Raw genomic sequence first — 23,976 nt, forward strand, 5'->3', positions numbered from 1 at the left:
GGCAAAAAAAAACTTAAAATTCTCTATTTTTGTTGTGTAGTGATATGTTACACCTACATTTCATTAGGCGGTTATCATACATTTTTGCGTTAAGGCACCGGTAGTGACTTTCCACAGCCACTTTCCCGTCAATTTTATTTATTTTTTTCTTTTTTAATTGATTGTTGACTAATTTTATTAGTTTTCAGTTGTATTTTCATATATTTATAATAATATTTTTTATCTATAAAGGGTATGATTTGACTATAAAAAGGCAACACAATCCCACCTTGCCCGGACCCAGAAATAATACATAGTCACAATTATGGGTGTTCAAATAACTGAACTAATTCGGTTAACCAACCAACCGAATTAATTCGATTCGGTTATCGAATTAGTTCGGTCGGTTAACGGTTAAAAAAAATTTTAAAATTTGATTAACGGTTAATTTGGTTCGAAATCGATTAATTAACCGAAATTAAAATTTTAAATTTTAAATATATTATATATAACATATAGACTCAGCCCAAACCATTTAAAACTCACTTAATAATTTAAGATCCAATAAATTTTAAACCTAAATCAATATTAATTAAATAAAAAAATTATCTGAAATTTTTATTTTATAATTTTATATTATTTAAATTAATTATAAACTTTTTTTGAATTAAAAACATTTAATTTTTATATAAATTAGAAAATTTTAAAAAAAAATCGGTTAATTCGAAAATTAACCGAAATTTATTCGGTTCGGTTTTAACCGAATGAACATGCCTACTCACAATGTAGTCTTGAAATGATCCAAATAACTTCAAAACTCAATTGAACTAAACAGCACAGTTTAAAGGTATAGATTTATGTATAAGGGCGTTCATGGTAGGGGAAACAGAAGCAGGCTTAATCATTCGCATGGCCCTTGCAAGGAAACTACATCTAAAATAGGATTCTTTTCCTCAATATGCTTCCAACACTCGAGTGAATAAGTACATAGTCAGGGTTCAGAAAGGCTATATTTCCAAAATCAATGTGCACGACAGAATACTCGTTTGTGTGTGACACAATATGCCCAATCGTTTTTAACTTGTATTTTCATGTCCAAAAGGAAAATTCTGAATAGCAAGGCAATAAAATCGTATAAAGGCATCACTGGCTAAATAATTTGCAATCTACTCAACTTTATTCCATAAATCATACAATCAACCCCGGCCATTCCAATGCAATTATAAGTTATAACGTAAAACAAGCAACCAGAACGAGAAAACAACTGAGAAAGGAAAAATATTTACAAAACATAACAGGACAACTTTGTGCAAATTCTGAACATCTCAAATTTAGGTACTGATGTTTATATAAAGATCAGAAAACCAACCAAATGTAACAAAAAACACTGATGATTCTTCAACAAAATAGATAAACTGATTCATTAATAGAAGTAACAGTCTTTTATAAAGCTTTAACGGTGCTTTTAAAATAAAGACATTTGAACACATCAAAAAGATACCCAGAATAGGTCATAGGAAACAGATTTAGTCACCCTTTTTCCTAAAAGAGCACCCTTCGGTAAGTCTAGCTTTACCACCAGTAGGTTGGCATAAAACTGTCTGGCAATTACCACACACCACAACAGTTTGAGAGTGGCTAAATACAGTTGTGCTGCAAAAAAAGAAGAGAAAGTGTGAACCCATAACTTAAGATATGAAATACAGCTTAAAACGTTAAATCTAAAATCCAAAAATCATATGTAAACGTACATATTGAAGCAGCCTTGACATTTAACATCCTTTTGGAAGAGAGCAACAAAAAAGAAACTAGGAGAAGTACTTCACCACATAGAATAAATCATTGATATGAAAATTAAGAGAAAAATATTAGAAATATTACCATGAAGAAGGAATTGGGAGACTGAACGAGACGCTTGAGCTTGTGCTTCTTCTTCTCAAGCTCGGCTGGGGGATTCAACAAATCAACATCGTTTTGGAGAACCTAAAATCATAACAATATACAAACAACATCAACAACCCAAATCCAGATGTATTGGTTTAAACATGAGAAAAATACAACAAAAAAACTAGAGATGAATACAAGAAGATGTCTAAAATTAAGTAAAAAATGAAATAAAGAAAGAATGAGGGGAGATTTACCATGTTTGCGACTGGTGAGGGATGCGGCGCTGGGACTTCGAAGTTGAAGCTGTGGAGTGAGAAGCTTTCAAGAGACGATGCGCTTTGAAAGGAATTTAGGGTTTGGGTAGTTAGAGGCTCGGAGTGCTTTTACGTTTAAGTTAACTTCTCGAGGCAACCCCATACTATGTCTTACATTTTAAAATAATCCCTATATTTTAAATTAGTCGCTAAATTTAAAATATTCTAATTAAATCTTTAAACTATTAATATAATTTCAATCAAGTTTTCTTTATCAGTTTAGCCATCGACTTGTGCATTAAATGTCAATTTAGATATATTGCGAAACATATTTAAAATGTGTATATCAAATTTAAAATAATATGCATCAAGATCAGGGATGGAGCCAAGATTATATATTGACAGGGTTGAAATATTAAACTTTTTAAGAAAAATAAAATGACTTATTAAGCATTTAAACTTAAAATTCAAAAGACAATGTCCAATTTGTCTAATATTTAAACTTATAATAACCTAAATTGTTACTAGACCAAAAAATTGAGAACATTAGATTATCATTCTTTATTTCGGCCCATAATTGATTAAATATTTAATAAATTCTTATATTTTTTTAATTTAAAAACTTATTTTTACATAAACTAAAATACTATTAGAGCTCCACCCCTATCTAGATATTTAAAAAATAACCTTAAATATTAATAATATAGTCGATTTTTACATTATAGATCCAAATTATCCATATAGTATGCGTATCTGTGTTTAAAATTTGATTCATTAATTTTAAATATGTTTCACATCAAACACAGGCTGACATTTAATGCTTAAATAATTTATTTAATTATCAGAAAATGTGTCCAAAACGATACTAATAATTTGGGGAGTCTTTTGAAATATTTCAAAGTTTCGAGATTCATTTATAATTTAGAGATAAACTAACTCTTTTATTTTCTATTTTTATAAAAGGGTAAACTACCTAAATGGTTACTCAACTCTTAGGAGACTAACATTTTGGTCACCAAAAAATCCTTTTAATTTAGTCTCGCAACTTTTAGGTGGTATGCAAATGCTTTTATTATATTATAATAATTATATTCTTGACATAGTGGTCTGAAAATGCATATGTTCACGTGAGATTAAATAATGTTCAGAAGTTTTTTATTAGATTCTTTTGCACAAGTTCGATTCTATTTACTTAATGGTGCGTGATAGTTGCAGTAATATAAGATTTTCATTTCAGGGTAATATCTCAAGATGAAATAGACGAGCTACAATACAATCTTCAATGAATTTTCCTTGTTGGATGATATTTCAAGACGAAATAGATGAGTTCGGAAGCCGATAGTCGAACGAGCATTGCGATTCGACTTGTAATTCATAGCCTGTAATCTAAACCAGATCCATATTTCCAAGCCTCAAGGTGTCTATTCCATTTATACTTCATCTTTGATGGCATACCGTTTAACCATGGCCTTGCAGAAAGGCAAAGAACAACAGATTTTGCATAAATGAAAAGCACGTAAGTGATTAATTAAGACCGGAATCTTACCTTATAACAGGATCCATGTAGGTTGAGAGAAATGTATAGTATCCGATAAAGAAAAAATGTCGAGACCAGTCGATAAGTACGGGAATGTCAGCCTGTACATGAACACACATATGCGATCACGAGACTGCAGATTGATTCACTAATGCACTTAAGCTTCTCAATGATTTGTTAGCTTAGTTTCTGGCAATCCATGGAAATCCATAAACTAACAGAACAAGACCCTCTTTTGTTATTAATTTACCTGCTTGAATATAGATGGAAGAATTTGAGGTTTAGATAGCATTACTAGGCCTAATGTCTTGGCAAGAGGTCCTGAACATGAAGCATGGTAGGTAAGTGTTGGCTTTAAGCATTGAAAACAGTCTTCTTGCCTGCATACTCTTGAAGTTTATGTCAAGAAGCTCGTTAATAAAATCCAGTGGAACGTTAGATTGTTTCTTCACAGACATCGCCCTTTGAAATAGCCACGGAGAACTCAAGTTAGGCTGCAGCAAATGGATTTAATTAGATTCCAAAAGCCATAAGGGAAAGCCGCTTAAACCTTATAGCACCAAAAAGGAAGTTACTGACCATGTAAGATTCAGCAGGGACAAACTGTACGAGTCGAGAAAACCTCCATCGATTGCTTCATAAATCCCTGCTCTTGAAAAGGTTACACACATTTTTAAGCTGTCTTATATCTACAAATCCAAATATGTTTCATTGTGTAGAAGAGACTAAAGCAGCTTATTCTGCCCAGGTTTTGATTACCATGTACATCTTCCTTTCTGAAATTGTTAAAAATACATGTTTTCCGATTCCCCCACCAACAACTCTATACTGGTGCAGTCTTAAGGACAATGGACAAAAAAGGAAGAAAAAAAGAAACGGATCGAGGTCAACCGTCTGTAAGGAGTTGTAAACTATGCATGAATAGGAGTTTATGCATTGTGATTTCATTTACGGTTACACTTATCATAAAAGTTTATCTCTTCCTGAAATGGTTTTGTTCAATCCATGAGAAAGCGCAAGCATTGGCTATCAAATTTACCAAATAACAAGAAAGTACCATTTGATAATCTTCCGAGGTGCCTAGTCAAGCTCCCAAAACCACCAAAAGAAACAGGGGATTGTATGCCACTAGCATCACCAAACTGCAAAAAATAAATTCATGAAAAATGCATTCTATTTCTGACGAATAATCTATTGGAAGATTTCAAAGCTTATAGGAAAAAAACCTGTAAAACGCGATTAAATGCCGCTGGCAATGGACTGTCAAGTTGATCACATAATGCCTAGTCAAGCTCCCAAAACCACCAAAAGAAACAGGGGATTGTATGCCACTAGCATCACCAAACTGCAAAAAATAAATTCATGAAAAATGCATTCTATTTCTGACGAATAATCTATTGGAAGATTTCAAAGCTTATAGGAAAAATAACCTGTAAAACGCGATTAAATGCCGCTGGCAATGGACTGTCAAGTTGATCACATAAAACACTCAGAATATTCCACTCAGCACATTCAACCAAATTAATGAAATCGTTACCTATCACGATCTGTTGGGAAAATGCCTTATATAGCTCTCAGTATCTCCAGATTAACCAAAGAAACTACCTACACAAATATAAGTCCTAAATTAAGGATAAAGTATATGTATAAAGAGCCAGCTTCTATAGCAACCAGACTAAAGCATGGAGTTCTCCCTTTTTTTATTCCCCCCCTATTGTTGTTATATACTAGTGTCACTTAGAGTAGGATGTAAATGTCGGACTCGGACATGTCTATTAATAAAACGGGTATGTTCATCTTTTTTCGAGATTTCCATGAATATTAAGGGTCATTAGAAGATCATAACCACATACCCGTGTTTGGATATGAGCTGGATATGGATGTTAGACACGAGTACTTCAAGAAAAATGATGATTTAGATCAAGAACTTCACCAATTTTTATAATATGTTGCTAGGTAGGAGATCAAGAACTTCACCGCAAGAAAAAGTGAATGATCCAACATGATCAAAATGCAGCAGAATAATGCAATAGAATTGACTGCAGATCAGCAAATGAACCTGATATTTTGGCATCAAATCCCAATAGTCTTCTAATAGTTCTTCCAGTTTTGGGGAACTCGGTTGAGGATCAACATAAGTAAACATGTAAGTAGTGCGATCTAAGGGACCGGACCCAGATGGAAATGCCTATAAAATATGAAAATGTACATTCGTAAAAGGCTTAACATTTCCACTCAATGCTAATTCTGCTGCAAAGAGCCAATTTACCTCCCAAAAGTATTGTACTTCTGCATTGCCAACTTTCTTCACCGATGAACTACTACATATGACATCACTAGTAGAGTTCTTAAATCCGCGAGCACAGGAGCCAACGACAAGACAAACACCATCTGGTTTCCTCCCACTTCTAATCTGTAATTAAAAAACAAAACATCAATATACAGCATTTGAACATATTTTTGTAGAACAATCCAAAAGTTTTGTAGAACAGTCATATGAACATATTTTTTGAATCTCAAAATTACAACTATTAAATAAAAGCAGGCACATCCACTAGATTAATAAATGGATGTATCATGCCAAATTTAGTAATGTTGTGTTCAATTAATCCTCCAGTTCCACATAGTAGGAGCATATTCAAGAACTGTATGAGATATAAATGAACTATATATAAGAAAGGGAACCTAACCTGTTTCACCACTGGAGAAAAGTTTCCCATGGCATCAATGACAAGACGAGATGAAATAATGTTTCCTTCAGCAAATTGCAAGACCTGTAAACCATAGGTGACAACAAGTAATCGTCTTAGTTGCTTATTAATGAAAAATCTAATCCAAGTTTGCAATTTATCAAATTCCTTTCAAGGTTTTAGTAGTATTGTAGTGTTGATATAGAAGTCTCATATAAAATAAGAACAATGTTTTATCAGGTATGCTTGAAGAGCCCCCTGCTAAGGGGGAACATGGGCAAATGGCTTGTTGTATCTGCATGATACTCTGTTTTCTAACTGGAGAGTTTTGACCTTTACAATCATGAATTTTAGGGATGTCATCCATCAAATTCAAGAAAGAAAACAGAATTAGTCTATCGGTTGGACGTAGTTGATCAATGAGAGTATCCGTATTCTGCAATATTAACTATACAACTTCGGAAATATCAGCGAACTCACAGCTGCATCGTCATAAATGCTTATGTTGGATACACTGCAACCCTCAAAGATAACTCCAACAAGGGAAACAAAACGTTTCCTTCACAATCTCTATAAGCTTTGCAGGCCTGGAATAATGGACAGAATATCAATTAGAGATTGTCGTAATTAAGTTTTAAAATACAATGAGCAAAATATTTGTTAATAACTACAGTGACCTCGGGTAAAAAAAACAGTGTTACAACAATTATCATCCAATAATGAAGCATACAGTTAGAACAAAGGAAGCCTCCTAATACTGAAATATGGATGAAATTTCGTGTAATGAAGGAAAGAAATCATAAATAACATGGCCAGTGCATTTGAAGCATCTCTTTGTTTACTTGCTAGTGGCACAGCACTCAATACGCAGCCATTTCGTTTCATATAGAAAACCAACTTTGTTGTTGAGAGAAGCTTTTAGCAGAATTTGTGTTTGTAACCTTTCATTAATTGATGTCACAGTTTTACATCATGGTGCAAATATTAAACATATAAATAAGTGAAGTCCAGAAGAACAGATCTAGTTTCTATAATGCAGATTCAAAAGAGGAGAATTACTCACGAGACACCGAGGTTAAGAATGTCTTCTACCCAGATCTCACCCTTATTCTCGGATCTACATTTATTCTGAGCAGTTAATGAAATGAAAGACAGCTTCTACAAATAAGCCTACCCCGAGAAACACTAATCAATTCATCAAGTTCAGGAACTTACAGGATTGAATGACACAGCAGTAGCTTCTTCAATGTCATTTTCATTCAAAATGCTAGATTCTACAAGTTCCATCAACTCTTTCCTAGAGATATTCCATTCTTGTTCCCTCTAAAATCAACATGTTATTAGCATCTCCTTCAAGAAAAGCATTTTGAAGCAGATTATTCTTGCTATAAAGATCTCTACAATGAACTCTATCAAAAAAAAAAAAAACTTACCCCTTCTAATATATTTCGTTCCAAGATACTGACTTTAAGACCTTTGGCAATCAAAGAAGTAGCAATGAAGATTCCCAGTGTACCCCCACAAACTACCACATCACAGTTATCTACTTGTTTTCCAGCAAGAACAGACTGGCTAAACACACCGGGAAAGCTCGAAACTACCTGCTGTGGTTCTTGCTGAACTGCAATTACCAATTTTAAAGCATAAATTAACACTTTAAACCTTGCCGAACACAATGTGACGTACTGGCCTGAGTAGAGCAAATGCTTGACCAAATTTTGTCCAACCTCTTCAAGGCACTATAGGAGTATGCACTGTAGGAGTATGCACCCCCAGCACTCCCAGCCTCACCACCAACTGAAATGCTTTCCATTATTCTCTGCAATAACGACCAATTTTCTTGTTTCAAACTCATTATTTAAACACGAATTGTTCACCCACATAAGATTTTTTTTCCTTCTATACAAACAAAACAACTAAATCATCATAAGGCGTGGATTCAAGAAACCAACCATTTGCTATACTAAACATAATCATAGCTTCTACAAAATATACTTTTCAACTAGAAATCCCTTTATCTAGGGAGTGTCATTTTCTTGGAGAACATCTAGAAACTCAAGTAGAAAAGTATAATGACCTGGGTTCTGGAGGGAACTGCTTGTGTTTCAGTACTCATGTAGATAGTAGTCCTTGGAGCCGTTTGCCTGTTTCTGTAAACCAATGGATATGGAGAGACCTTATTGAAGGGTCTCAGCGAGACCATCATCATGGTTCCAGAAAACATGTTGAAAACTTCCAAAATCTCTGCTTTTTTATTTACTTATTATCAAACCATTCAAAATGGGAAGCTTATGTGCAAGAGGAGAGGACACGTTCATGGTTGTCTTTTTCTGGTCTCCAAGGGTCCAAAAATAAAAAAGAAAGAAATGACCGAGAGAACAGGTTAGTGAGAGCGGCGGTGACAGTTAAAAGGTCACCTCCAGGTGAGTTTAGAGTTAAGTTACGTTTTAGTGGATAATCAGAGAAATCCCTCAACTGAAGCCTAAAAGGGGTGGTTTTAGAAGCAGCTTCACTCTGATGTTCAGTCTTCGCCTTTGTCTTCGGCTATAAAAGTTATACTTCATAAATACTTCAACAGGTAAACAAATCTACCTTCTTCTCCTCTCTCCTTTTAGGTTATCTTGTGTTTTTTTTTGTTCTATGTTCTGCTATTCTTGTGTTTGGCATCTAAGAAAATATGGGAAAGCGGGGAGGCAAAAGACCTCTCAATAACCATAATTAAATTTTAAGGAAACTGGACCTTAAGAACCTGGGATTTGCACGTATTTTCATGCAGTGTTGGCTCAAGTGATATTATTAAAATCAATTCAAGCAAAGAGAGAAATATTTTAAAACAAATTCCCTCAGGCTCTTAGTCCAATATCTGGGTTTTGTGAGCATGTTCAACAGCGATTTGGGATTAATTCTTAATATTTACTATTGACTATGCTTTAAATTTGCATCCAGGAAATTAAAGAAGATGGCAAGCATGATATCTACCGCAAGTCTTGGCTACCTCTCTTTCGAGAGAACCAACAGATCCAACAACGGTGTTGCTGTTGGTATTGGCAATGGGGCAACTTCAGCTTGTGTAGTAAAAGAAATGAGAGTGGAGAAACCATTAGAGGAACTTTACAGCGTGAGGGTCGAAAGGGAAGTGTTGAAAGAGCGATTAACGGAGCTCGGGGTTTCGAGATGGTCGGTATGGAAGACAGGCAAGTGTAAATTGCCATGGGACTGGCAAGTTGATCAGCTGGTTTACATTGAGGAAGGGGAAGTAAGGGTTGTCCCTGAAGGTAGCGATCGGTTTATGCAATTCGTTGCCGGGGACCTTGTTCGTTATCCCAAGTGGTTCGAAGCCGATCTTTACTTCAATGGTCCATACCAAGAGCGGTATAGTTTCCTAGCTTATGGAGATGATTAGTAATAGCTTTCAACACATGCTTGATGATTGTTCTGCATTTATTCACTTAGACGTAACAATTCAACAATTCGTGTTTGTGTGATGTTAGTGTATTGTGTTTAAACAGTTATTAGAAAACCCGTAGTCTCTCTCGTATTGAATTCAGGCCATCTTCGTAATAGTTTTTCACTTCATTCTTCGTATTGGAAATATCATTCGAAAACCAAGCTCCAAAAAACATATTGTTCGACCAATCAACACAAATAAATATGGATATAATAGTAAATCCAAAGAAATGTGTTCGTAAACTAAAACCCGTCATAATACACGAACTTGAAACTTAATCATGGAAGAGGAAGGGGGTAAAAGGAAGATAAAAATATGAGTAAACCCAGCCAGAAAGAAGAGGCAACCTTGATATTCAGAGAACCCCACCAATTGCCATTCAGGAGAGGTCAGAGACTTGTTAAAAACAAAAGCGACATCAACTAATTCCCATGGTGCTGTACCCTTTCGGTTGCACCCTGGACTGGAGGATCATTTCACTATTATGATGGATTGAATGACTTCTTACAAATTGCATTTGTTGCATCTCTCATCGACCTGTCGTTGCCTTTGGAGTTGGGCTTGTGTCAATGACAGTGGAAGAGATGGATCTTGAAATCAGTACAGCCTCGTTGCTAACAGCTTTAGATGAAGCCACATCTTCCAACCGCTTCCAGATTAGTTCTCGCTTCTCCTGCATATCTTTTCCCTTCGCTTCATCTTCTTGGAATCTGGCCAAACATTCATCAAAGAGGGCTTGATCAGCATCCAAGAATATCTTCCGCACATTCAATGTGAGGCTCTGAACCGCCGGATTCCAATGGTGATGCATGTTTCTCTCCAATGCCGGGAAGATTATAGGGAGTATTACTATGCGGTTCTGAGTGATGAGATTTCTTATGTGATCATTGTTCCACAAGAACAATGCACGTTCAGCTACCTGCCAAGATAACATGTTATAACAAATTATAATACTCAAACCAGCATGATAGACCAAAATTCACCAGCATATAACATTCCTTTTAAGCAAGAATGAGCATTCATGGCAGTCAATTCAGAAGATATTTGACAGTGTTCAATTCATTTAAGGCTATTAGAATAGGATCAACCTTCTAGAACAAAAAATATACAACTCATTAGCAAAATACCCATCAGCCTCTCAACTCAAATATGAATTGCTTGAAAACTTATGGTCAAATTGTACGGAAGGTTTTAGTGGATCTGTTCTCATTACTATAATTTGATCATTTCTAATCTCTACATTTTTTTGAAATGTGTTTTCATTTTGAGGGTAACTTCTACCCGTTCAGTCTGTCAATAATTTATTGTGACTTATTTTTTAATTAAAAAAACATGTGATAATGTAACATATACACCTTGCCATTTTTTGTTACAGTTGGAAAAAATATTTTACCTTTTTTTCTTTTTTTAATTGCAAAAGAATTGTCTAGCTATATAAAAATACCAAGGAGTATATGTCAAATTATTGTATGTTAAAAAATCCACATCACATTATTTGATGCGGTTACCCAAAAAAATTAGACGACTAGGAATGATCAAATTACAATAGAGGGACCAAGTCTGCCAAAAACACAGTGCATGGTCCTTCAATAGAATTTGACCTAAAGATATCTGACACTATTCATCAAGTATAGACAGCAAGGTTGAAGCTCAGACGATAAGCATTCTTCATGAATGCCATTCATGGTCTAGATGACAGTGATATCTTCAGGAAGGATAAAATACACATCTTCCCCCTGAAAGTAAACCCCTTCTGTCATCTGCTGTAAACACTAAGATCCATTGCTTTCTTAGACAAGTTAAAGTGATATATTTCTCAGTATGTCCACATCTCATCAGGACAAAAAATGTGGGTGAATCATATTATACCAATAAACTATAAAGCACCAAGTGTAATAACACTTGTTGGAGGGGAGCATATTTTCCATTCAGATGTGCAAAAAACTCCGACAGCAACATTTGGGGAGGAAAATACAATATAAGACCTCAAGCAAAGGAAAACAATATTGCTATAGATATCAAGTACAGTGTAATTTAGTCATAGAAGAAAGCAAAACGCTATAACAAAGTGACAAGGAAAAACATAAGTACCTGGAAATGCAAGCTGTTGAGGCACTGACCGATCTGACGGAAAAGGGGAACCATACATCGTTGGAATTCTGCTGCCTGAGTTGCTTCAAGAACTTCTTCCAACTCTCCAAGGAACATTACCTCCTTTGAGCTATTAGTTACAGGCCAATACTTTTGAAGGCCTCGGATGACGGTATCAGCCAGCTTGAAGTCTTTCTCAACAAACTGAGTAATGCAATAAGAAAGTTGCTGATGATACATTGAAACACACTTGGGCTTGTGAAGAGGAATCAGGGCACGGACCAAGAAGAGCTTGTGCTCTTCCTTCAAAGGCAAAGCAAAGCCATTGATTATACTTCCCAAGATTTCAAGTAATTCAGCAATACCGTTGTGTTTCTCTGTCTCAAAAATAAACCTGTAGAAGATATTGTTGATGGCTTTTCTAATGAATGGCCGATGGACCATGAACTTCCCATAAATCCGATGTAGAATTGTCTTTAGGTACTCCCTCTCTCTTTGATCATCCGAATCAAATAAATCCAACAATTTCAACACGAATGGATGATCGATATATCTCTTAGCAAGCTTAGCATCAGTTTCTGGTGAGACAACAAATCTAAGTAAAAGTTCATAGACAATCTGAAGATGAGGCCAAGCAGGATCCATGGCTGGCTCTTCATCTTCAGCATCATACATTTCTAGAATCTTGCTATCATGATTCGGAGATGGAAAAGTTCGAAATAGATTAGCAGCCACCATTCTTGTAATCTCTTGCATTGCAACCTCATTGAACTTGGTTGAAACAGACGAGACATAATCAACAAGCTCCAACAACGTCTGCCGCTTTATGTCTTTTTCTTTGAGGTTCTTAGATGGATCACTAAAATCGAAAACCACATTGCACATACCCAACTTCCTGAGGAAAAGATTCTGCTTTTCTGAATTTGGGACATCCCGGAAACTAGGCAAAGCCTCATAAACACCTGAAGCTAATACAGTACCAGCTTGGATTGCAAGAGAGGCTGTTTTCTTCCCATGATTTGATTTATTCGAACCGGATGAATGTGAATTAAGAGGGCCATTGTTCGATCGTGATGAACTGGAGGATTTTGAAGAAGCCGATCCGGCCTTCGAGTTGTTCAAAGAATTGGGACCTGGAGAGGAATTACCATGGACTCCTCCATCACCATTTGAATCATTATGGGATGATTTCGATGGTTTCCGAGGTAGCTTTCCAAATATCTGCTTGATCATATCTAAAAAAAGCCCTAACCCTAAATCCACAATTATCTAAGGTTTCAACATGAAAGGCTTCAGATTACAAACATTTCTTTTATACATCATTTACAGATTCAAGCAACGGACAGTAAATAATAGTAATTAAAGAAAACAGTGCAATAATATGTACAAAAAAGATCTATCCACAATGTAATGCCTCTAATATTACAACTCTCTAGATTAAAACTAAGGTTACAGAAACGACGGAACAGGCTTTTTTCCAACTTACAATTGATTGAAAAATTGAATAGATCCAAAAGAGCGCAAGAAACGAGCTAAAAGAGGAAGAAAAAAGGGAATAAGAGAAAACAAAGCCCCTAAAATGATCTATATAGTCATATAAACCCTAGAAACAAATTCGATTCAAGAGACGAAGAAAAGTAATTACTACAGGGCAACAACTAAAAGAGAGGGGGAAAAAAGAATTAGAGAATCCCTAGCAAACCAAAAAATGCTATAAAAACGGTAACGAAATTAAGATATTTCACTCTGCTCTGTCTAAATGGGATTTTAGTTTTCTGTTTGGATGGAAGGAAAACAGGAACAGAAAAAAAATCACGGGGAATTGAGGTTTTCGGAAAGGCATAGGAGGCCAGAAAGAAACTTTCAAGACAAAAAGGTAATGTTACAATAATGACCTTGGTTTGATTTAAGCTAGACCAGTGATGTTGATTCAAATGCACCTATTCTATAGGCGATAATGGATCCGATTAGATTTTTTCGTCTTTTGAAGATTTGAAAATCATTTTTAAAGAAATTACTATTTATTCAGATTTTAAAATTAATATTTTAATTTCCATTTGAGTACATGAAAAATGGACAAGTATTTACTACCTTTTACTTTTATTTGTTTTTTATTTTAGAATTTGATATTTAGATCTAAAGTTTAAAATTTAAAGTTAAGATTAAACTGAATAGTTTTTGTAAAATAAATTTTGAAATTTATAATTAAATTAAATAAAATATTTTATTTTCAGTTTAATAGTAATTTGAGCGGTGAAACTAAAACCACCAGTGGAGTTTGTTGGTAAAACATTGTTTGTATTTTGCAATGAAATTCAAACGATGCTTCAATGTTTTATGTAAAGTTAATACCAAAACAAATCATTGACAAATTCATATCATAATTTAATCATTTTTCATTATATTTATGCCCCCAAACCAAGTCTACCACAACTCACCACGCAACTCGCCTCCTCCACTTTAAAAAATTATCATGTGGCTCTAAATTTTAGATTTTAATAAAATAAATTATATTATATATATATCATTAAAACTAGTCAATAGGTTTTTTATAACCATCCGATTTCATTATTGATCAACTAATCCGGATAAGTATAACAAAAGCGAGAACAACCTACCCAACTCAGTTTACTCCATTCGCGATCGTCAATATACAAAAACTAGTCAATAGATTGAAACCAGACAATACCGGAACGAAACCAACAACCCTAATTTCTGTTTATTTAATTCGGTTAGTTGAGTTTTTTTCTGTTTAACCAAAGAAGTAGAAACTTTGATTAAGCAAAGAAGAGATAAGATTTCCCCAATTCTTAAGTCCATGCAGAAGCCATTGTTAAGGTTTAGGAATTATATTAAGATTAACATTTAGCACAGACTGCACTTGCAAGTCCAACCACACATACAAACATGAGAGAACGTGGCAAATTATGAAAGATATGCCTTTTTTTAGGGGAGGGGGTGAGGGGTGCAAGCACTGTAACTTCTCTGCACTGTACAATTCCACCAAGCTAATAAGAACAATGTCCGAGCTAATGTGCAAGAAAATCGGTACCGCCTCGTTTTCACATTGGTTATCTCCTCCTACGCTTTGGTTCCACCTAGCCAAAAGAACAAAACACAAGATCAGACGTCTGGCCGTGTTTACATTGCTAAGACGGAAAGGGGAAGGAGAGAATAGTTTGTCGACAAGAAAAGCAGTAGACGGCAGTGTTAGAATCAAACTTACAACCAAAATGTCAAGGATGCCAAAGTATCAAGGTAGTTCATCTATTGTAACAATTAAATCAGAATAAAACAATTGCTAACTAGTTGGATTTCCTTGGGAAGAAACCAGATCTCGGGAAAATACGCCAGATATACCATGACAGAGCAAATGGTGATTAAAACCTTCCCTAGCATACATGTAACTATGAGTCGCTAGAAAAACTCGAGTGCGCTTATTTTTGCAACCAAAATGTCGGTTTGTATCTATGAAACCAGGGATCACAGTACCATCCATGATACCAAAAGTCCAAATTTCAAATATGTGAAAGTACTTTGACACTCTTTATGTACTTCATCACTATTGCTACTTCAAAATTGATTGGCATAGTTTTATTGTTTCGTAGTAGAGGCTAATATATACATATATAAATTACACTCTTTATGTTATCATTTGGCATATCCACATCGTACGGTGTCCTACTTTTCGAAAATGAATGTATCTCTATCATTTCAGAGGAGGCCTTATGAATCTATCCTCACAAATTAATAGGTATATCCTCAACTGCAAACTGCAAACTGCAAGCAAGGAATGATTGATTACAGTTTTGTATTGCAGGAGAAAAACTTGGAGCTAACGGCTCGCATTGCAAGAGCATCATCAAAATATAACAATGTTGTTCTAAGACAATGTATAGCGGAATCTGCCGATAACTAAACAGAGTAAAATAAGAAAACAAGACATATTTATGTATGCACACTGAACATAATGCTCAAACCGTTACCTCAAGAGATGGTGATACTGGGAATGTATTCAAAGATCTTTTGGCATCAACCTCTGAAGTACAATCGGAACATAAAAATTGATCCAATCTTTTTGCTTCTTCAATGGTCATATCCATGCAGGAAGGATGAAACCTAAAAACATACTTATCTTTAATCAGGAAAATATAATAATCCAATTTCATGTACAATCAGGTATATATATGCGCACACACAAACACAAAGTCACACACAGTACAATGGAATCACTGGCAAGGAACTGGAAGAAAAATACTAAACATTATAGCAGAACTAGAAAACATGTCTTGAGACCAAAACTGTTTTTCATTTCTAGCAAAAATAATTGGCAAATAACTCATGCAAAGTCCCTTGAAGTCAACATTGAATCGTTGATAATTAGCCGGTTTAAACCAAAATCAAATTATCAACACGCCAGTAGTACTTTCAATCCATATGGGACCATCAGTAACTAGAAGTACAACTCAGTGCTGAGTTATATTGGCAGGCCAAAACTAATGTAAAAAAATAAAGGTAGGCAATATACGTTTAAAAGGTTGAATACATAACACCCCTAGAGGCACACCAAACAGCATGTTACATTTGGTAACATTACAAAATTTTAACTCATTAAGTTCTTATGTAATATGTTTACTTTCTTTGTCTACGACAAAGAAGAAGACAACTCCATTGAATTTGTCGTTGTAGTTTTAGCTTTTGCAATATTGGATAACCTAAAAAGTTAATCTGCAAATAATATAGAGCTAAACAGTCAAAACTAACATTATTTTGCAGTGCATCCTAAAACTCCTGTAATTTGTTCACTTAAGATATTTCAGTAATGTAGTGTAAACCAAAGTTTTAAGGAGAACAAGACAACAACACTACAGTGTTTCATATGAAAATCTCTACACTCAACCACTGGTTGCATTACCAGAAGCTAAATCCTCAATCGCAGCCACTATTTTTCCATAAAATATCAATCAACTAAAACCTTATTTGATTCATTAGATATGAACTTTCATCAAACTATAAATCATATGCTACCATTTACATGGTGAATTAGGTAAGGTGAAGACCAAAAGAAGATATTACATGTTAACGTCGAATGTTAACATGGAAATGAACCACGTATGAAGAAAACAGAGCAGTGAAGTAACATCAGATGGCAAAAGCAGATCAGCTTAAAGATTCCGAATGAGGAAATAAAAGTTTTATATTTTCAAATAAGAACTTAAGTTGATCTAGCTCATACTTATCTGTGTCTTAATGAATCTACCATTACAGCTCACTAGAATGCCTTAAACTAACTGCTTTCAGTCAAAACAAAACTACAGAAATATAGGAAGTAGATTTTTGTCGATACTATAACAAATAAAATTTGGACCCATAAAACATCATTATAGTAAAGTAACTTCCGAATGTTATGAGATTATCTCGACAAACATTATCAAGTAAATGTACACCATCACAGTTTTCAATAATGGAAAATCATTCAACATCGTATGTTCCATGAATAATGCAATTAGAAATCAAAAGTATTTACCATGAAAGAACACAAAATACATGCAAACATCCTTTTGCTTCTAGAGCTATCAGTTATTCAAAAATAGTGCCAAAGAAAGCCATACTTGTTAACGAAAACAAGCTAGTACAACTACGGGTGGCAACGGGGTGGGGCGGGGGACGGTTTTGCATTATCCAATCCGTCTCCAACCCTTGCGGGTATAGTTTTGGGGAATTCCCATTATATGTTTCGGGGATTTTTTTTGTTCCCATACCCATCCCTTACGAATCCATGCGGGTTTCGGTTAATCCCAATCCCAAAAAATAAACATACATTTTTGAAATCAATGCAACAGCTAAAACTTGTAAGAAATATTATATTGTCTCAAATTGGTCTCTATCTATAATATGAAAGTTTCAAACGTCAATATTCATCTAACACTCAATGTATATGTACAATTTTAATCATTTTCAATCTCAACAAATCAATATATATTAAATGAGAAAATATCTAAACTTCAATTTTAGTTTCTTTGAGATGTAACAGTTGCAACACGTAATCTCACAATCTTATCATATATAATTTTTATTAAAATATATATTAAGGGTGTGTTTGATTCACGGAATATAAGATTATCAGTGGAAATAAAAGATTACCAGAGAATAGGATTACTAGGAATATTGTATTTTGTGTTTGGTTGGTTTAGCATGAATGTAAGATTATTGTGTTTGGTTAAAGGAATAAAAGATTATTGGAATGAATATTTGACCAAATTGTCATTATTATATATTTGTTTTTTTAACAAGTTAGGAAAATATTTATATATTTTCTTTAAAAAATTTAAATTCATAAAATTTATATAATATTTTTTTACAAAATTGAAAATATAAAAAGGTTTAATGAAAGGGTAAAAATTTATTTTAACCTCTGAACTTCATATAAAATTTTAATTATAGAATTTTTTTGTAAATCTAAAAAATTTATAATTTAACCATCGTAAAAATTTTATTATTCAATGACAGAAGGATATTTTTGAAAAAAAAATTAAAGGCATTTTAGTCCAAAACGCCAACAATAACTAAAAAAAATAGGAGTAATGATATTCTCGGTAATATACCCAAAAAATCCATTATTGGTAATAAAACATTACAGGGAATGAGATTCCATTCTAATGGGAATCCCACATTCCCCGAACCAAACAGCCCCTAAGGGTATATAGGTAAATGATTATAAATATATTTTTTAAATTTTGTAAAATATCAGAGATTCCTACGAATATTTTTCGGGATCCACATGGACCATGGTTATTCACACAGTTCAGTTATCCCCACAGTTCGGATATAGCAATCTCCATCCCCATTTGAGCTTCGGGGATAAAACTTCCCCCATCCCCATCCCTTTGTGTGAAGATTTCGGTTATTCCCCATCCCGTCGATTTGGATCCCCACGGTTTTCAGTTTTTCCCCACCCGATTGGCACCCTTAAGTACGACCAAACTCAATAATGGCCAATGGCAAAAGCATTAATCAATGAATGTTCCATGCATAACTGAACAATTAACTAAAAATATTTTCCATGTATCAAACTATCAAATATTAAAAAAAAGAAGGGTACTAAAAAACCAAGCTTGTTAATGATAACAGCCTCATAGGATTAACTTAGAAAGACTGTATGCATCCAAGTTAAATAACTTAGAGAGACTTCAAATTAAAACTTGAGCAAAACTAAATACAATATTAACTTGAAACTTTATTCAGCTGATAAATCATTACAAAAACCACTAAAAAATGGATTCAATCTACAGTTTCTGCACACACAAACATGAGTAAGGAGTTTACCAATCCTTGCATCCCTCGCATTGAACCATGAGGTCATCCGGGTTATATGGCATCTCACACTTGCAATACCTTCAAAACATAAACCAAGGGGAATTGATAAACGAACTCTAAAAAGATACAAGAAACTGGGGGGGAAAACACCCTAAACTCAACCCAAAAACACAAGAAAAATCAAAACTCACACTGCCACCCGGTCGGGAGTGAAGCCGCCAGTGGCAGCCTTATATTCGAACCTACAAAAGTAATCTTCGGCACCAACATTCTCAAGCTTTGTATAGTTTTTGAAAGTGTGGACCACACACTTTCCTTCAATGGTGTGTGCACTTTGCACGTCATAATGGTCTGATAAAAAGAGCTCCTTGGCTCCATGGAACTGTCTTCTCCCTCCAATAGACTCCTCCGGCCTATAGTACCATCGAACTCGAACCTTCACATTGTTCCGATGATCAGCCTCAATCTTCTCCACACGAGCCACATACGGTGGCTTATCGGAGTCCAATGGTCTCATCAGCACAAAATCACCAGCTGCAAAACAAACCAAATATCAAAAGCCAAAAACATTTGTGGGTTTGAAAAGACCTTTCAAGGATAAGAAATTTGGGTTCTCTTTGAAACGTAGAAGGAAAGCAAAAAAGATGGGTTTAGCGAGAAACATACGACGAACAACTTTGTTGGTGCCTTTAATAGTGTAGGAATCAAGGTCCTTCTTGCCAGGTTTGGTCTTGGCCATGAAAAGGGTTCCTCTTTTTGTGTGTGTGTGTGTGTGTGAACAAGGAATGTGAATGGAAATGCGAGGAAGATTAGATTTTTGGAGGCTAATTTTGTTTCAAAACGGTGTAATGAAGTGAGAATTGAAGGGATGAAACTGAAGGAATCAAACGAGAGGGGAAGGGAGACGGAAACAAACCCTAACAACTGGGAGATAGAAAGGACTGTTGAAAGAGAAGATCCGGGCGAGGTCGGGGAAAATAGACAAATTAGTAATTAATTCACTTTTTGTTGTGACAATGGGAAATGAACAGAACGACACGTCAGCGCCACCATGCTCACGCTGAAGCATGTTTACCGTTTAATAAATAATCTTTTTATTATAAAGCATATAATTATAATTTCTTTAAAACAGAAATAAAAAACATGTAATAATATACACCGTTTCATTAAAAGCATAGATTTAACCCCAAGTGTAAAGAATCATTTCGCAAGTGAAAATATGGTTCTTCAAATGAGATTAAAAAAGTAACCCACAAATCTTTACCATTAGGCACAACAATCAACCTCTCACATTAAATGGTTGAACAATTATGTCAAAAAAAAAAACAGTTGAACAATTGAAGAAAAGTGCAAGTATATTTCTTCATAAAAGTGGCGTACATTCAGGGACGGAGCTCTCCTATGTTAAAATTTATATATTTGATATAATTTAAGTTTAATAGTATTTTGATTTATGTAAAAATAAATATTTAAATTTAAAAAATATAAAAGTTTTATTAAATATTTAATCAAGTGGTGGTCGAACTAAATAATGATAAGTACGTGTTTTCAAAATTTTAGTCTACTTATAATCTAGGTCATTGTAGGTATAAATATTAGACAAATTAGAAGTTTTCTTGGGAATTTTGAGTTTTTTATTATAAATTTAAGGTGAATACAAGATAATATATATATATAAAGACTTTAAATTATTTGACAATGAACGTTTGTACAAAGACTTGGGACCTCAAGGATAACAATAATCCTCTTAATCACTAAGATCGCTTGTTCATACTGAATTTCGAGTTTAAATACCTAATAAATCTTTACATTTTTCTTAAATATTCTAATATTTCGACTCCTATCAATATTTAATTGTGGCTTCAACATTTTACATTAATTTTGAGTGTGTAATCACCATTTTTTACTTGTATTATTTTATTATTAAAAAATAAAAAAAAGATTATAAATATTGTAGTTGTTGGGGTCATGGTTTTCAGAATCGGACTGGTTAGCGAACCGACTATACTACCGGTTCACTGGTTCAATCGGTCGAACCGGTTCCGACCGGTCGGAATAACCGGACGATGTCATAATTATTTAAAAAATTAAATAAAAATATCAAAAATATTTAATAAAAAATAATTTTTTATATCACAAGTCATATTCAAAGCAAATCATAACATATATAAGTTAAAAACCATAAAATCAAGTGAAACAAAATTATTCAAATTAACTACAACATAATATTTAAGGTAAAACATATTAAATAATAAATATAATTATATAACTATAATTAAAAAATAAATTTAGGGCTAAAAAAATCATAACAAAATGATATTGTTTGGCTTAATTTTTAAAAAAAAACAATCTCATATGGTAAGAAACATAGAAGAGCATCCCAAAAGTTTAAAGAATAAAAATATGAGAATAAAACAATCTCACATGGCTAAGAAACATAGAAGAACATCACAACTAACTTCTATAAATAATAGAGGTAATTTGACATTCAAAATCATGGAGCCTTTTGGTGAGCATTAAATGAACTATTCTTTCACTTCAATCAAGCTCGAATTTTAGGCTTCAATCGAACTTCTAATTTTTTTCTTGAGTTCAAGGTTTTTTGAGTTCAAGTTTCAATATTATATTTCGAGTTTGAGTTGAGCTTGATAATTTTTAGCTCGTGAGTTTGAGTCGAGTTGAGCTTACTTTTAAAGTTTTCAAGCTCGAGTCGAGCTCAGCAATACCCGAGTTCGACTTGACTCGTTTAACAAACGACGTCGTTTGGTTTAATTTTTTTAAAAAAAAAACCAAAATTGGCAGTTTTTGTTTTCTTATCTAGCTTTCTCTTTTGGTTTTGTTTTGGTTTTTCGTGGGGGTTCACGGGCAGAGGGAGTGGCCACCGTTGAGCAGTGGACGGCGTGCAAGTGAGACCCTCTCACGACTAGGAAACTCGGTTGTTGGTGATCGGCGAAGGATAGGGAGTTTCGACCGAGAGGTCTATGGTAGGAGGGTGGTTTTTGGGGTTTTGATTGTGTGAGTGATGAGCGAGGGGTGATGGTCGTTTATGTCGTCTAGATCTTCACCGGCCGGTTGAAGATGATCGTGAGGGAGTGAGGGGGTCACAATGTCTTGGTGGCCGGCGTTGGGGGTCGGTTTTACATCCCTGGGCGTTGTGAAGAGAAAGAATGGGAGAGGAGGATAACGAGAAAGGTTCTCGCCCGTTTAAGCCGTCTTCTGGGCTTTATTTGGTCGTGCTTTGTGTTTAAGGGTCAAACTGCAGTCCAGATCCTCCAATTTCAACATGTTTTACGTTTTGGTCTCTATCAGGGTAAAATCATCTTTAAGCTCCTCATATTTTAATTTCTTTTGCACTCTGGTCATTAACATTGTTATTTATTTATAATATGCATATTAATTTTATTAATTTTCGAATTTAGTCATTGTTTTTTATGTTTATTCATTTTAGTCACTGTTTGGATTTTGTTTTTATTTTATTGTGATTTGAATGTGATATTTGTAATTTATTTATTGTACTCACTTTTTTATTCTGATTTGGCTACTATTTTTTTTGTTTTATTATATTTTGTTCACATATTATTCATCAATTTAATTTCACTCCTGTAATTATTGCACAATAGGGTTTGCAATTTAATTTTAGTTTGTTTTAATACTCATGTTATGTGATATTTGTATATTAGCTATGACTTTTTATATGTTTATTATTAGACCTCTAAAATTTGATGTTCTTGCTATTTGGTCCTTATTTAATATTTATGATTGTATTTTATTTGTATTCTAATTCATCATGTTTGTAAATTATCACTCATGTCCCTAATATGTATTCATGAGTATATATGCATGTTTCATTTTTTATCACATTGAATGCTTTTATTTTGTTGTCTTGCATTTTGGTCCTTTTGTTATGATATGATTTTATTTATTTACAGCACTTATATTTGTGTGATAATTATTTTTGGGCCTCTGATTTTTATTGTGTTTATACTTTGACCATTTTAGTTTAAACTATCATTATCTAGCATGATTAATACAATTTGGGTTAATTGCCTTAATTTCTTATTTTGGTCAAATCAAATTGTTTAATCTAGAATTCTTGGGAGAAGTTATAATATTCTTTTTATTTCAGTTGTAAAAGATAAATATTCGTCCTAAATTATTTTAGGAATTATTTTCTCTTCGATTGTAAATATTAGAATATTTTTCATTTCTCTTTAGAATTTTTCATTAAATAAAAATTGTATGATTGAATATGGAATAATAGGATAGTAACTTAAATTTATATTTGAATTTTTAGATTTCCACTATTAGAGAAAATTTATAATCGATGGAGTACTAATTTTGGGCGTTGTGTGGTGTTTATCCTTCTACACATGTAATCGATCCCTAAACCTTTTTTATTATTTTTTGAAAAAAAATGAATTTTTGGTTACACGTAGACTAATTTATCTTTTAAAATTGTGTTTTATTAAAAACTCTTTTAAAAGAAATTTTTTAGATATTCAACCTTCCTAACCCAAAAGGTCGATGACGACTCTAAAACATTTAAAAATCTTTTCAAAAGAAAACCCCCAAGTCGTACTAAGTTTTCCTCCGTCCAAGCGGAAAACGGCGTGGACAAAGTGCATCTAGAGCTCTCTAGAATGTAACTTAATTTAAGTGGTAAGAGAAATAGGAAATAAGATGGATTGAATTCATATCAAGTTATTTTTTAGAACTAAAGTAAAGAGGTTAAATTTACTATTATGTTAACTTCATTAACTTTGATGTTCTGTT

General features: G+C 33.8%; 4 protein-coding genes and 1 pseudogene across 4 annotated transcripts; 1 reads left to right on the top strand and 4 right to left on the bottom strand.

The window, feature by feature from the left end:
• Positions 1-1,420: 1,420 nt before the first annotated feature.
• Positions 1,421-2,235, bottom strand: LOC120152196 (40S ribosomal protein S27-2). Its single transcript, XM_039164467.1, has 4 exons — positions 2,121-2,235; positions 1,861-1,962; positions 1,731-1,759; positions 1,421-1,632 (listed from the first exon to the last, which is right to left on the bottom strand). Exons 1-4 carry the CDS (start codon positions 2,121-2,123, stop codon positions 1,506-1,508), a joined length of 261 nt encoding a protein of 86 aa, XP_039020398.1. The 5' UTR covers positions 2,124-2,235; the 3' UTR covers positions 1,421-1,505.
• A 1,189-nt stretch (positions 2,236-3,424) lies between these two features.
• LOC120152205 lies at positions 3,425-8,671 on the bottom strand (annotated as a pseudogene).
• Positions 8,672-8,815: 144 nt separating this feature from the next.
• Positions 8,816-9,894, top strand: LOC120152411. The gene is made up of 2 exons (XM_039164633.1): positions 8,816-8,925; positions 9,294-9,894. Exon 2 carries the CDS (start codon positions 9,307-9,309, stop codon positions 9,748-9,750), a length of 444 nt encoding a protein of 147 aa, XP_039020564.1. The 5' UTR covers positions 8,816-8,925; positions 9,294-9,306; the 3' UTR covers positions 9,751-9,894.
• An 89-nt stretch (positions 9,895-9,983) lies between these two features.
• On the bottom strand, positions 9,984-13,298 carry LOC120152410 (serine/threonine protein phosphatase 2A 59 kDa regulatory subunit B' gamma isoform-like). Its single transcript, XM_039164632.1, has 2 exons — positions 11,887-13,298; positions 9,984-10,714 (listed from the first exon to the last, which is right to left on the bottom strand). The coding sequence occupies exons 1-2, from the start codon at positions 13,117-13,119 to the stop codon at positions 10,325-10,327; spliced, it is 1,623 nt and encodes a 540-aa protein (XP_039020563.1). The 5' UTR covers positions 13,120-13,298; the 3' UTR covers positions 9,984-10,324.
• A 1,401-nt stretch (positions 13,299-14,699) lies between these two features.
• LOC120152288 (chromatin remodeling protein EBS-like) lies at positions 14,700-20,165 on the bottom strand. Its single transcript, XM_039164544.1, has 5 exons — positions 19,870-20,165; positions 19,395-19,737; positions 19,213-19,281; positions 15,873-16,005; positions 14,700-14,984 (listed from the first exon to the last, which is right to left on the bottom strand). The coding sequence occupies exons 1-5, from the start codon at positions 19,940-19,942 to the stop codon at positions 14,958-14,960; spliced, it is 645 nt and encodes a 214-aa protein (XP_039020475.1). The 5' UTR covers positions 19,943-20,165; the 3' UTR covers positions 14,700-14,957.
• Between the last annotated feature and the right edge of the window lie 3,811 nt (positions 20,166-23,976).

Source organism: Hibiscus syriacus, unplaced genomic scaffold, assembly GCF_006381635.1.
Source record: "Hibiscus syriacus cultivar Baekdansim isolate YM2019G1 unplaced genomic scaffold, ASM638163v2 tig00111088_pilon, whole genome shotgun sequence".
Lineage (NCBI taxonomy): Eukaryota > Viridiplantae > Streptophyta > Magnoliopsida > Malvales > Malvaceae > Hibiscus > Hibiscus syriacus.

Bases quoted from the DNA above. Each gene is read 5' to 3' on its own strand.
- LOC120152288 (XM_039164544.1), bottom strand. From the start codon at position 19,942: ATGGCCAAGACCAAACCTGGCAAGAAGGACCTTGATTCCTACACTATT. The intron at 19,738-19,869 runs GTATGTTTCTCG...TTTGTTTTGCAG, and splicing joins CACCAACAAAGTTGTTCGTC to CTGGTGATTTTGTGCTGATG. The intron at 16,006-19,212 runs GTAAACTCCTTA...GTATGTTTTTAG, and splicing joins TGCGAGGGATGCAAGGATTG to GTTTCATCCTTCCTGCATGG.
- LOC120152411 (XM_039164633.1), top strand. From the start codon at position 9,307: ATGGCAAGCATGATATCTACCGCAAGTCTTGGCTACCTCTCTTTCGAG.
- LOC120152196 (XM_039164467.1), bottom strand. The intron at 1,760-1,860 runs GTAATATTTCTA...CTCTTCCAAAAG, and splicing joins CTCCCAATTCCTTCTTCATG to GATGTTAAATGTCAAGGCTG. The intron at 1,633-1,730 runs GTACGTTTACAT...CTTTTTTTGCAG, and splicing joins TGTCAAGGCTGCTTCAATAT to CACAACTGTATTTAGCCACT.
- LOC120152410 (XM_039164632.1), bottom strand. From the start codon at position 13,119: ATGATCAAGCAGATATTTGGAAAGCTACCTCGGAAACCATCGAAATCA. The intron at 10,715-11,886 runs GTACTTATGTTT...TTATCTTGGCAG, and splicing joins TCAACAGCTTGCATTTCCAG to GTAGCTGAACGTGCATTGTT.